Source organism: Rhinolophus hipposideros (genome assembly GCF_964194185.1).
Source record: "Rhinolophus hipposideros genome assembly, chromosome: 7".
NCBI lineage: Eukaryota > Metazoa > Chordata > Mammalia > Chiroptera > Rhinolophidae > Rhinolophus > Rhinolophus hipposideros.
In genome coordinates, this window is record NC_138053.1 from 86567330 (window position 1) to 86581910 (window position 14581).

The 14581-nt window shown below is 31.8% G+C and overlaps 1 protein-coding gene across 8 annotated transcripts in view; it reads left to right on the forward strand.

Moving 5' to 3' along the window:
- CDH12 (cadherin 12) overlaps positions 1-14581 on the forward strand; it is an 880529-nt gene that overhangs the window by 827126 nt on the left and 38822 nt on the right. For 7 of the 8 annotated variants that reach the window (XM_081053550.1, XM_081053549.1, XM_081053551.1 and 4 more), the window contains 2 exons: positions 1704-1891; positions 13926-14179. The exons of the other annotated variant lie outside the window; for it this stretch is intronic. In XM_081053550.1, coding sequence (XP_080909676.1) covers positions 1704-1891; positions 13926-14179 — 442 coding nt within the window. The remainder of the gene's footprint in view (positions 1-1703; positions 1892-13925; positions 14180-14581) is intronic. 8 annotated transcript variants of the gene reach the window in all.

Here is a 14581-nt window from a genome sequence, read left to right on the forward strand (position 1 = left end):
CAAATATTTAATCCATTAATATTTGCTTTGATTAGATGTCAGTAAAATAGCTGTGCTGTATCTTTTTTCGTGGTATACATTACCAAATTTTGAAAACTCTTAAACAGTATATATATTTTCATTTTTCTGGGATGTTATAACTTTTTTATGATTCTGATATATTTCATAAAAATAGGGATTTTTTAGGTTTTTCTTAGTATGAAATTCATAGTAATGTCAATGCTCCACCTGGTGGACAAAAAAATAAGCATTTCACTTTTTTTCTGTTTTTAATGCTATAAAAACAAAATGGGAAATAGGACTTTACATCCTAACTTTAAAAGTGTGTAAAAGTACATAGCAGAGTAAAAAGTAAAAATTTACTTAATATAAATTGAACATTAGTCTATAATGTACTGCACTTAAGTCCATCATGGATTAAAACTTTGGTTACCTGTACAGGCAATATGTACCTGAAATGCTACATGTATAATCATTTTACACTTTATTTTTAGTTTAATTATTTATTCTAATTGAGTAAATATTCCATCCATTTTTATATTTATATTATTACATATATTTATATATGTTACAAAACATAACCTTAATTTTCTATAAATATTTATCATATGTCTCTACCTGTCTATGTATCTATCTTTCTATCTATTTATCAATCTTTCTTTACCCATGTCTTATATCCTGCATTCTATTGTATTACTACCATTAAATTTCATGGGTATTCCCACCTTCACATTGATATTAGGTACACTTTGATGCTATTAGTATATAAAATACCCCCCCCCAGTAATTTTAATTTAACATTCTCTTTTGTTTGTAATGCTCAATTAAAATTTAGAAAAGTATCTATTACTCAATCATATCCCTAACTTGACAGCATATTGCCTTTCAATTTTTCACACTTATGTTTTAAATTAGATTTATTTTCTTTTTTTTTTTAAATTAATTTATTTATTTATTAGTTTCAGGTGTACAAAACAAGGTAATACTTAGACGTTCATCATTTATATCCCTCATACTGTGAACCCCCCTCCCCCCATCCACTATCCCTCCAACCTCACACTGAACCATCACATTATATATATAAAATTATAGTTGGCATTCATTAATGTTTAGCTTCTGGTGTACAATGCCATGATCAGGTATCCACAGTATCCCTGAGGTGGTCTCCCAAATAGGACGCATGTCCATCGGATACCCAACAAAATCTTTACAACATTATAGAATACCTTCCCCAAATTAATTTTCAAAAAAAACCCTGAGGCCATCTTGTGGTTACCAGCTGCTTCCAAATCCCTTCACCTTTCCCCTTATCCCCAACCCCCTCCCACACACCCATCTAACCACTCTCGGTTTTTTCTCTGCGTCCCCAAAACTGTCTCTGATTAGTTCATTCACATAGTCTTTTCTTTAGATTCCATATATAAGTGAGATCATATGGTACTTGTCTTTCTCTTTCTGACTTATTTCACTTAACATAATGTTCTCTAGATCCATCCATGTTGCTGCAAATGATAAGATTTCTTTCTTCTTTATGGCTGCGTAATACTCCATTGTATAAATGTACCACAGCTTCTTAATCCAGTCATCTACCGATGGGCATTTCGGTAGATTTATTTTCTATAGACTATATTTTTCCACCCTGGTAATCTTACTATATACTTTACTAACTCCACTGTCAACACAAATTATATATGTCTCATCAGGCATCTTCCATCTGAAAGTTCCTGAATCTTCTCCTATTGGCTCAGCTATTGGAAGAATTCGAGCTGTGGATCCTGATTTTGGACAAAATGCAGAGGTCGAATACAATATTGTTCCAGGAGATGGGGGAAATTTGTTTGACATCGTGACAGATGAGGATACACAAGAAGGAGTCATCAAATTGAAAAAGGTACATAGATAAGTTTTTAGACAGTTGGCTACCCAATAATAATTAAAGAATCGAAAAAGTAAAACTTGAAAATGACAACAATTTTAATTTTCCTTCAATTTGCAATATTTTATATAAAAAAGAGCAGGTGACTATGAAATATTCACTCCCACAGGCACTTTTATTCTGTTATTCAACAAGTACATATTTTATGTTGAAATAATTAGGCATATTTGTTCAATTAAATCTTTAAAAAATGTTACCAATATTCAATTGGTTTTTATTTTATATTGTTCCAAACTAAGATGAAATAAGTTAATGTAAAAGTAAGATCTAGAGGTAAATGCTAACACAACTAAGCTTCGTTTTGCCCCTTTTATGTCTTTTCTGAGAATATAAATATCTAATTCACAAATTGTTCGAGAATGTTGACATCAGTGTAAAAATCCTAATGTAGGCAAGCTCTATTACTGGAGGAGTGGAAGAAATGAGAACGATAAAATAATTTGAAAGCACTGTCAGCAGTATTAAATTCAAGTTTGAAAAACATAAATAGGGTGAAGGAATAAAACATAATGTGGCGGGTAGTGGCTGTCTTACAGTGTGGTGGTCAGAAAAGACTCTTCTGTTAGAATTATAGCAGAGACCTGAAGCAAGCAAAAGATGAGCCACGTGGTTTCTGAATGACGTGTGTTCCAGAAAAATTGAGCATCAGTTGCAAAATCTCTGAGGTTGGAGCGTCCGGGACAAGGAAGCCAGGGGAGCTGAGTGCAGTGAATGACTATATCTGTAGCTGGAGATGAGATAAAACATAGAGAGGAAGAGCTTGCCCATCATGGAGGCCAGGTCAAGGACTTGAATTACATCATGATGTGGGAAGACCACCGTGGGTTTAGATCTAAATTGTTTATACTCTTGTAAAGCCAGGGTACTCTGGCTGTTCTGAGGAGAATAATGACTAAGAAGTGAAACTATAAATAGACCAGTGAAGAGACTAGAAATAATTCAGGAAACCAATGATGGAAATAAGGACCATGATCTTTATAGTGACGTGGAGATTGTGAGAAATTATGAGATTCCGTCTAGATATTAAAGAAACAGCCAAAAAAGATTGTTATAAATATTCTGATCATCAGAACAATTATACCAAGCATTTAAATGTGATAGATCTGGTTTTAGTGTTGTAATTTGTTTTAATCTCTAAATAAGGAACCACCAGAGGCAAACCCTACCTTCTAAAGTATTGTTCTTTTGGCAAATAAAATTGCAACCTACAGACTACAGTTATAATCTTTAACAAATAACATTTTTGTAACAAAATTTAAAATTTGCCTATACCCTACCTACCTTCCTGCATACCTATCTACATATCTGGTAAAACATTATATTGAGTGAATGTGTGTGCTGTACACATATGCACATAGATGTATGACTTCATTAAGCATGGCAGTGTGATTTCATTAAAATAAAATAATTAGAAAATATTCAGTTCAATATAGCCCATGAAAAACTCAAAATTAATTTAAACAAATGCACTTCAAAAAAATGATGTACAATTCATATACAACCTTATATTAGCTTCAGGTGTATATCATAATTATTTGATATTAGTATATATTGTGAAATGATCATCACAGTAAGCCCAATTAATGTTCATCATCATACATAGTTACACAATTTTTTCTTGTGATGAGAATTTTTAAGATTTACTATCTTAGCAACTTTCAAATATGAGCTTTTTTCTCAATTTCACATATAAGTGATACTATGCAGTATTTTTTTTCTCTGATTTATTTCACGTAGTATAGTATAATACCCTCAATCCATGTTGATGCAAATGGCAAGATTTCATTCATCTTTTTTATGGCTGAATAATATTGCGATAAATATTTTCTTTATCCATTCATCTGCTGATGGACACTTAGATTGTTTCCATGTCTTGGCTATTCTAAATAATACAACAGTGAAGATGGAGGTGCATATATTTTTTCCAGTTAGTGTTTTTGCTTATTTGTTGTTGCTGTTTTAATAAATACTCAGAAATTGAATTGCTGGATCATACGGTAGTTCTATTTTCAATCTTTTGAGGAAACCCCATACTATTTTCCATAGTTATTACACCAATATACTGTCCCACCAACAGTGCACAAGGGTTCCATTATCTCCATATCCTTGCCAACACTTGTTATTTCTTGTCTTATTGATGATAGCCATTCTAAGATGTGTGAGGTAATATCTCATAGTGGTTCTGATTTGCATTTCCTTGATAGTTAGAGGTGTTGAGCATCTTTACATGTACCTGTTGGCTTGCACTTCTTTAAATAAAGTTCATGTTTTATTTTTATGTTTTTTTATGAAAACTTTATCTTGAAGTGATCATTAGGTATTCTGGAAGAACTGGATGTATTATAATAATAAATATGTATGTACGTATGTAAACATCAATAACAGTGTTTCAGTTTCGTAATGATCTTAAAATTGTTTTTTGAAAAATTTCCCTTCAATATCTCAGCATGGCATAGTAAATAACTTGATGTAAAACCAAATTCATATAGAAATTAAGTTCTTAAGAGTACCAAATGCATTTAGAAAATCCAAAAATATCTATCATACATTTGAATATTTAGTTGTTTTTTAAACATCGTTTTTTTAATACTATGGTTAATATTAGACCATACTCTTTGTTTTCAGAGTTTTCCTTTTTTTAACTTACTTAAAATAAGTTAAAATACTTAAAGTTCTCTGAAGCACATATTCTCATTATTGTTTTATCTCCAAAATCATTACTTGCTTTTTCATTACTATTTCCCCCTCTCTCCTCTTTCAATATGTAGGGAGTGTCTAAGTAGATAAAATTGATGGTCTGGTTTATATAAGATGAATAAAAAAAATGCAATTTTTTTTAACTTTATTTTTTAATCTTAACTTGGATTCAGTTTATGAACACTGTGACAGAATGCCATTTCACTGTGTCACTTTCAATTCAGAATAACATTATGAAACTTTATAAATCTCTCCAAGGCACAAGATACCGGTTAAAAAAAATAGAATAAAAACCTATTCTTACTCTATATTCTATGTTTCACTGAGGAAAGTATAAAGAAATATAAAGTGCCCTATATATTATCAAGTATTATAACAATAAAAACACTTACAAATTGGGCTAATAATTTAAAGCTTTTACAAATTTCATGACATCTAAAAATTATGAAATGGCTAAATTTAAAATAAGAGTATAAGTGTGTTAAATTCTGCAATGTTATTCTTAAGTTAAAAGCTAAATTAATTTTATTTCTAGCCAGTTTTTTGTTTGTTTGTTTGTTTGTTTGTTTTTTCCTACTGGATAAATGAGAATACATATATATTTATTGAGTATAAAAATAAATATAAAATTACATGAATTAAAAATATTCAAAGACTGAAATACATAAATATTTATAGAAGCACTGCGGTTTTCTTATTAATGATTGAGAAATTTAAACAATTAAATAATGTATGAACAATTAAATTATGCAAAAGGACAATTTAATATCTTGCATAAATTTTCAAACAGTACTATACTACAAAAGTATCCACTAGGAACTAATAAGTAATGATACCATGGTTAAAATATAGAATGCTGAAGCTGTTTCCTATTTATTTGGAAAAAAAAATAAATAAATAAAATATATATATATATATATATATATATATATATATATATATATATTTTTTTTTGAATTTAAAAATGAAATCCTGTTTTGATGTTACTTGGAAATATTATTTCATTTCAAATAAATGTAGCTGTGGGCACATTGAATCCAAAGCAGAATTATTTTCTTTATTCTTAAACACATAATATAATAGATAAAATACATTATTCTTCACCAGGACTCTAATAAATAGGCTAAGCTTTCAACTGGTTCCATCGGACATTTATATTGTACTTATGTTCTGTTAGTCACTGAAACTCATTTCCTTTTTGTTGTCTTCAAACAATAAGGGAGCGAGTTCATATGATTTGGTAGCATAGCACCATCATGTGGTTAATTTTTGAATAACTCTTGAAAAAAATGAAAAATTTAGAATACCTTCTTTATATGAGGTCAATCATACTTTTTAGTTTATTAAGTTTAAAATACTACTAGTTTTAGCCAGTCTGACATGCATAATTTTAAAAAGAAGTGACGTTCTTTGTTTATTTCTGCAAATAATAGGTTCCTGTTTTAATAGAGATTTTTTCTTTTTTTTTTTTTTTTATCAACATCTACCTAATGTCTTTAAACAGTCTCATCAACACTAAATTATTCACCAAATTGACATAACCAATTCAGGTTTTGTGCTGCCTTGTAGACATTTCTATGTGTTCCACAACCTTTTCAAAGTCAGAATGTCTAAAGCTAAATTTCTCTCTTCTCCCAACAAAAGTGTGCCTGCTCATATTTTCTCCTTCCTATATTAGGGCCCAAACTCCTCTCCAGTTCCTTAAACAAAAAATACAGGCTTTTTCTTATGATGTTTCCATTGTCGTTGACCTCTCCTTGCCAAATAGAATGAGAAGCCCAAGATTTCTCCTAAATGAGGGTTAATATTTCCCTTATGGGTTATTGTACAGCCCTCATTACTCGTTTCCACCACTGCCATGGCTATTCTCGAGCTCTATAACTCATCTTCATCCAACTTGACTTTTTCTTATGAGTGAATGGTTGAAACTTAAATCTATTTATCTTATTTTCATGCTTACATCTGTCGCTGGTTCCCACAACTAGTAAGATAAAGAGAGAAAAAAAACAGCATATTTTTGTATGACCACTGAGGCACACACACACACACACACACACACACACGAACACATGAACACACATGCACATGCTACTTTAGCACTACACCAAATGTATTACAATTTCTACCAAACATTCCTTTTGCGTAGAAGATACTTCCCCACATGAGTATCTTCATTAATTATTTCTTATTCTTGAACATACCTTCCCCTGTGCTTCTCACCAAAGACTTCCTTGAATTCATGAGGCAAAGCTGATCATGGCTACCTTTTATTCCCTAAATGTTAGCATTTCTGTCAAAGCACCTATGATATTTATGATGATCATATTTTAAACACATCTGCTTCTTCCTACTATACTTTGCCATTACTATATCTGTGTTTTTGTGATAAAGAAAATGCTGGAATATATAGGGTGTTCAAAATTTTGTCGACTAGAAAAACTATTATTTCATGGCAGTTTACTATTTTAGGTTCTTATGCATTATTTCTCTTAATTTTCACATGCTATATAAAGCTCACCATGTTTTCTAAAGTACTTAGAAAATAGTTTTTACTGATTATAGAAATTGAAACTATGAAGCTCAGAGAAGAAAGGTAAATTTATCAAAATCACACATCTTGCAGTAAATTATAGTATATGTTGGAAAAACATCGACCTTCAACTGTTGTGAAGAATGATATATGTTAGAATTAAAATGTGAGAGAGTCATTCGGGAAAGCTATAAAGAATCAGCCTCCCCATATTATCATGATTTATGTGCATATAAATCATATATTTCGCATAAACATTTATAATTGTTGATAAAATGTTTTCTCATTTTTAAGAAATGAGTTTGTCTAACATTTTTTTTGTTTTGTTTTATCTTTGGTACAAGTTACGGGAACTTGTACCAAAAATAATTGTTGCAAAATGCAGGTATAAATACTCATATAATACCCATGATTCTTAAATTGATTCATTAGAACTATCAGAAATGTACAGTGCTGCATAAAACTGAAGTGTATAACTCACCCACAGAAAAGTTAAATGGATATTTAATCAATAGTTCTGTAACATTTTTTGGAGGTAAGTTATATGAAATGTATGTTTCATCATTTTAATATTCTTACAGTTTTTGTCTGGTAATTCCGTTGTATTTTTATTTGTATTTTTTCACTTTAAAACTGAAATACTGTTGAGATTTGTCAAAACTAATACGCTGGTTTTAAAAATGGCCACATGGATCTCTTTCCCTTTGTTGTATGGGCATTTTTACCTGATAATGTAACAACTTTTATCCATCAAATAATGACTTGATTATTTTTTTAGTAAAATGCTGAGTTGAATTCCTTCCCCAATGATGATGAAATGTCCACAGACTCTCCCATAGCTCTCACATAAACAGACATGTACGTTCTCTCACATTTACCCTGTCACACATAGCAAACATCTGTCTTCCAAGTTTTAATTTTTTCCATAGCACTTATTATCACCCAACATGCTATATATTTTGCTTATTTATGTACTATTGTCCATCAATTCCCAGAAGACAGAAATCTCCATGCAGGTGGTGATTTTTGTCTCTTTGTCTAGTTTCAGCGTCTATAATAATGTCTAGAACATGGCAAGATATTCAAGAAATATTTATTGAAAGGAAAAATAAATTGCCGCAGGAATTTTTCCCTTGCTGATCTCTCTCAGGCTCATTTTCCTCTGACTTCCACACACCTGGTTCTGCTCATATCAGTTCCAGTATTACCTCTCAGAGTTGCATTTCCTACCTGCTCTATGCAATGTCTGCCCCCTATGTCTTTCTGTCCCATTATTCTGTTTTCCTCATAAATTGCACAACTGAAAATAATGTATTTACTTATTTTTTTTGTTGTGGCTTTCCCTTTCTACGGTATAAGGTCCATGATAAAACGGAATTAATTTGTTAACCTCTTTATCCTCAACACCTACCATGACACACAGTAAAATTTAATCAATATGTGATTCAGTTTATGTGGATTTAGACTAAATAAATTAAAGAAGTAGGTGCAGATATCATATATGCAACTTGAGCAGTAGTAGAGTTTTAGAATAATTTCTTATGGAATGGGAAAGTGCCACCAACAAATAAGTGACTGTTATATTGATCATAAAACTCGTTTTTCTGAGGCTTATACCCTCTAAAATGATGCTTGAACTAAAGTCCTATCTTTGTAGTTCAGCCTGGTATTATAAACCTGCTTTATTAATGCTTGGTGCCAGTGTCTTTCTATCCTGGTTCAGTCTGGCATAAATCTATTCTCTAACTGCTTATCTTGAGAGCAGCTAGTCTATTTTATTTAAATCTACAGCTTTGGTTATTTGGATTCGTGGAGAAATTTCCTTGGCATTGATCATTAAGATGTACTATTACATTATTAAGAGAATAAAGCCTCAATTACTAAAGAATGCAATTGGTTAGGAGTAATGACTTTACTGTGTTGGTGAAAATAATACACATTCTTCATAAAACTTAAAGCAATACAAAAGAATATAAAGTAAAGACGGATGGAAGCACAGCTATTATCAGTCAGAGAAGGCAGAACTTAGTCTTGTACTCAGGGTCTCTCACGTTCAAATCTAGGTGCCAACCTGGCTGCAATCAGATCTGAAGCTTTAAGAATGTTTCCAAGATTACTTGTTATTGGCAGAATTCATTTATTTGTGGCTTTCTGATGGAGGGACCTGTTTTTTAGATAGCTGTTGGTCAAGACGCAATCTCATTTCCTAAATGTACCCGTTAAACACTTGCTGAGTGGGCTTCGATATTCACGTTTCCTCCTCAAAGCCAGGAGAAAATCATCTCTAGTGCCTCTTTCTTTTAAAGCCTGACATGATTAGATCAGACCCTTCAAGTAAAGTCTCCCTTTTAATTAACTTAACATAGAGTGAGTGAGAACCTCAATAATATTTGCATAACTTATTTTCCCATAAAACAGCAAATCCATAGGGAAATACCCCATTTAATTGACAGGCCACTCACACACTCAAGGACACGGAATTATAGAAAAGTACAGGTCACTGGGGGCAGGAATCTTGGAGACATCTTGGAATTCTGTCTACCAAAGCTTTTGTTTTTCAAATTCCTCAATATATAACTATAGCCATGCATTTCCACTCAGTATTAACTAGAAGCATGATGAGTCCTGAAAGAGGTCAGGGAGTTATCGTTTTGTATTTGATATGTTAACTTAAAAATACATAGCAACATAAAGTGAGACACCTAAAGGCAATAGGAATTTATTTGAGATCCAAAGAATTTAGGAAGCACTGATGTAGGCAGAAACCCAAGTAGTGTTCCAATTTGGAGGTGAAGACAAGGGGTGTTTATGCAAAAGGGAAGGGGATAATTACATAAATAGAAGGAAAAAATTTCTGTAGGTGTAGATATGTTCACATAGTGATGTTAATTCAAAGAATATCTTTAATTTCCAGTCCGGTCGTCATAATGTCTGCTTTCCTGTTAACTTTGCAGTTATTTTGGGAATAAAACTTGCAAGACAATTCCTCTGGGATGGCAGCTCTGACTCCATTTTGAAGTGGCTCCATTTATATTATTGTTTACATATAACATTTTTTACTTATACTTCTTTAGCATTAGAAAATCATTTGGCATTTAAGATTTTATATACTTTTTCATGTCCTGGACCTCAGCAAAATAACAGCAGAGAAAGTGGCTAAAAACATACGAGCTCCGACAATTAAGTTTGCAAGCTTCCCACCATATACATGCAACTCCGTTCTCTGAACTTTCATAGATGTCTTGCCAATCCCTCCTTTTATATGCAAAACAAATAAATATATCATATTCCATTTCTCTATAGTTATGGTTTCTTTTTCTTCTTTCTTTTTTTTTAAATTAAATGTACATCTTCCTACAATGCCAACTGTTTTCTGAAAATTCTGTTCTAACTTTCCTTTATTGAAACACCCTTAGGACCAAGGAGTTACTCAACTAAATTCTCTTTAATCAGTAATTTTCTTACTTTTCTAAAAAAGTTTGTAAAATTGAATAGATCCCAAGCAATGCCACAAAGGTTTTATTTTGTGTGAAAGCTAAATAAGCTCATTTGTATAATAATAGATTTCTATCATAGAATATGATTAATTTTATGACAAAAATAATCCTGTTTTTCTAAATGTATTTCAAATGTGAGCGTTTTTGTTGATTGTAAAGTTAGAAGAATTTCATTCCTTGATACTACTCAACCCCGTCCTGTACAAAAAGTGGAGGGTAGTCAGATAGGTTGGAGAGTCAACTAGAGAGATTGTTGACTCTCTCAGTATTGATTATCTTTGCTCTTTCTGAACTATCTAGTTTTATAAAGCAGCATGGTTTAGGGCTAGGGTCAGGAAGAAGTAAGGCCATTTAATATATTATTGTGTTATTTCTCCTACAATTTTCTCCAGTGTTTCGATAACTGCAGGATGGAAGTTTTCAGAAAGCTTGTTTCATCTCACTTTTATGCCTGCTGTGATAGGTCAGGAGTTCTAAAAAGGAACAGATTCTGTCTGATCTTCTAAAAAAAAAAAAAAAAGTTGAAAATGTTTCATAATTATCTCTGAATTCTTGGCCCTGAAACAGACTTCAAAGTGGAGAGTCCAGGCCTTCAAATAGTTGTGGATTTTTAATCAAGTAGGTAAATAAAATTCAAATCTTTTCTAGAAAAATATGTGCCTAATCATAAAGATAATCACAGGCATTTCAGTATCTAGGAGAAAGTAGAGTGAGGAATGAGGAACAATTGGTACTAACTCCTAGATTCTAAGATAAAAGTTAACTCTTGCCTTAAAAAGGGAATAAGTATGGGTCAGGGCACCTCAGTTAGCTTTCTAGACAAAAGATCTTAAGGTGGTAAAGTCAACATAGTTGTACATTACAAGTTATAGATCACTAGTATAGAAAATCATATTGTTTAATATTCATAGAGCACTAAGAGTTGACAGAAACAGAAATGTGTATTGTTCTATGTTCTTTAATTTGGATTGGCTAATACAACCCTCTATCTTATACATTCATCTCTCTCAAACATTACTTAAGACATCTGATTTCTCTTGAAACTTCAAATACCGGAGAACTCAGTACTTCTTCAAGCGACTCATTAACTAAACAAGATGGTGTGTTTCTCACTATTCTCTAAGTCTGTTGAATAGAGAAAGAGAGCAAAGCTTAATTTGTCATTGCCTCTTTCTGTCCTCAGAATGTATCCCAGGCCTTAACACTATGCAGGCTACTAATATTTGAAAAATTAATTCAATTTTGAGAGGTTTATTTTGTTAAAGACTTCATATTTTTTTAACCTAAAGTTACCGTTTTTATAATTTAAATTGTTGTTAATTCTACTAAGAGACTAATACAATAAGCCTGATACTGAACACGATAGCCATTTAATATGTGAAAATGTATGTCCTGTTTTGCTTTGAACTTCTTCATTCCAGGCTGCAAATTTCCAGTTGTATTTGTAACAGTGTCATATTTTCCTCTTGATTAATGTTTTGCTATCCTAATTTGGAAATCAATTGTCTTTTCATGAGTTTGATACCTTTAACAAAACACTGTAGTCAAGACGCGGGCCAATCAAAACAAAAGCATCATAGGATCATCTCCTCACACTTTTGAGATATTATATTTCTCTTCACGTAACCAATAGCTGTAATATCAACCATGGCATATTGTGCATAATATTCTTTACTTTTACTGGCTTGAAGATAAGTCAAAATTCCTAACAGGAAAGAGGTAGAAATGGAAGAAAATCAATATTATATGTAAATAGCTATGAGGTGAGTAACTAAAAATATAAAAAGTTAAATAAAGCATGAATACAAGTAGACAAAAACATGATTAAAACCTTGACAAACTAGATAAAATGAGGGAATAATTATAGGGAAAATAAATACAGATCCCTCTGAATGAAACTTACTGTGTAAAAGACTTAATTTCAAGTCCAAGAGGTATTACTGTTTGCTATAATAACTACCTGATATTGTCATAGTTGTTGAATATTTCACAGTATTTTTTTTTTATCCTCAGGAAAAAAAAAAACATAAAACAACAATCTTGTTTTAGAAAGAGAGACATATATTTCCGTTATTTCCCCCAGGTTTACTGAGGCAAAAAATAGAGGTGTGGACACAGCAGTTAGCAAGTCGTTGGAGTATTACTAGAGGGAATTAATCTAGAAAACAAAGTTTTAAAGGTCCTACAAAATCTTTTTGTTAATGTAACTTCATGTTGTCTTAATTTTTCCTAGATAATTAGAAGTCAGAGCCATTGACCTTAAAGTTTTCATTTATTAAAAAAAACAACAACAAACAAACATCAAAAAAACACCACAGCAACACTGTATTTCTAGAATATAACATTTTCAGTTATTGGGAACATAAAACAAATATTCAGAATAAAAGTGAATATAAGCAGTGGTAAAGTTAAAATAAGAGAACCAGTGACTCCATGGACAAATGACTTCCAAATTTTATATTTCACAGTTTTCCTTATTTAGTCACATATATCCAAAGCCTTAGTTATTGCTAAAACATCCTGATGATGCATTACAGTGCCTAATAATTATTTAGTAAATGCTGAGAAAACAAAAGAGCGAAATTCTTCATAATTACCACAGTGTATGTTTTTTGAACACTGATATAGTCCTATTTTTTAGTGAAAAGACTTAGACATTTAAAAGTATTCAATGGAAAATAATATTATTGTCAAAATCAGAAAAGTACTCTAAGAAAAAACATATTTTGTTATACGAAAGTTTTAACTGGAATCTAAAGAGTACCTTCAACTCTTCAATTTCAATTTTGTTGTGTTTTAATTACTATAAAGTTCCACTAGATGTCAGCATTGCATAAAAGCAAAAATGCTACCGTTAAAAGGTCTTTTGCTGTTTCAACGGTGCATATAAAATGAATTAGTCCTACCTTGTATGTGCATACATGTGTCATTTTAATGTATGCAACCTATTATCCTTATAAGTTACTCAGAATCTTCTACATATAGGTGATTTTTTTTAACTTTTTAAAAATTAGTTTCAGGTGTACAAAACAATGTAATAGTTAAGCATTTAGCATTTATATCCCTCACACAGTGATAACCCCACTTCCCCCAGGGTGATGCTTTTTCTTAAACCATTTTCTTACCCATTAGTTATAAAGGAAAATGGCACATTGAAGCCAATACACTTTGTATTCAGTTGCAATTGTTTTAAAGCAATGCCCACCTTCTCTGCCACATTCTAATATGAATGTACCTCCTCACTTTTCATTTGTCCTCACCACAGCCATTAGATTTTGAAACGAAGAAGGCATATACTTTTAAAGTAGAAGCCTCCAACCTTCACCTTGACCATCGGTTTCACTCTGTGGGCCCTTTCAAAGACACCGCCACAGTGAGGATCAGTGTGCTGGACGTGGACGAGCCCCCAGTGTTTAGCAAGCCACTGTACACCATGGAGGTTTACGAGGATACTCCAGTTGGGACCATCATTGGCGCCGTCACTGCACAAGACCTCGATGTGGGCAGTAGTGCTGTTAGGTAAGAAAAAAAAATTATATATATTTAATTTGTGTGAAAAATAAATTTAAGAACAACAAAGCAAACAAACAAACTGGGGAAAACCTGAAGAAATGATTTAACTTTGAAATGCGATGCTTGAAAATGTAATGACTTCCTATAAGTGGTAGTGGGAAAGCCATAGGATTTTCACAAAACATCTAATATCATTAATCCCTGAGACAAGGTTTAGCAGTAGGGTGATGTTGGCCATGTCACTAAACTAACCGAACTCAACTTTTCATCTGTAAAAGGAATTTAATAAAACAACCTGAAAGAATGATTGTCATGATTAGCGATAGGTACTTCTACAGTGACTGGAATATAATAGACACTTAATACATGTTCAATTACTCTAAAATTTCTGCCTATCATCCGAAGTTA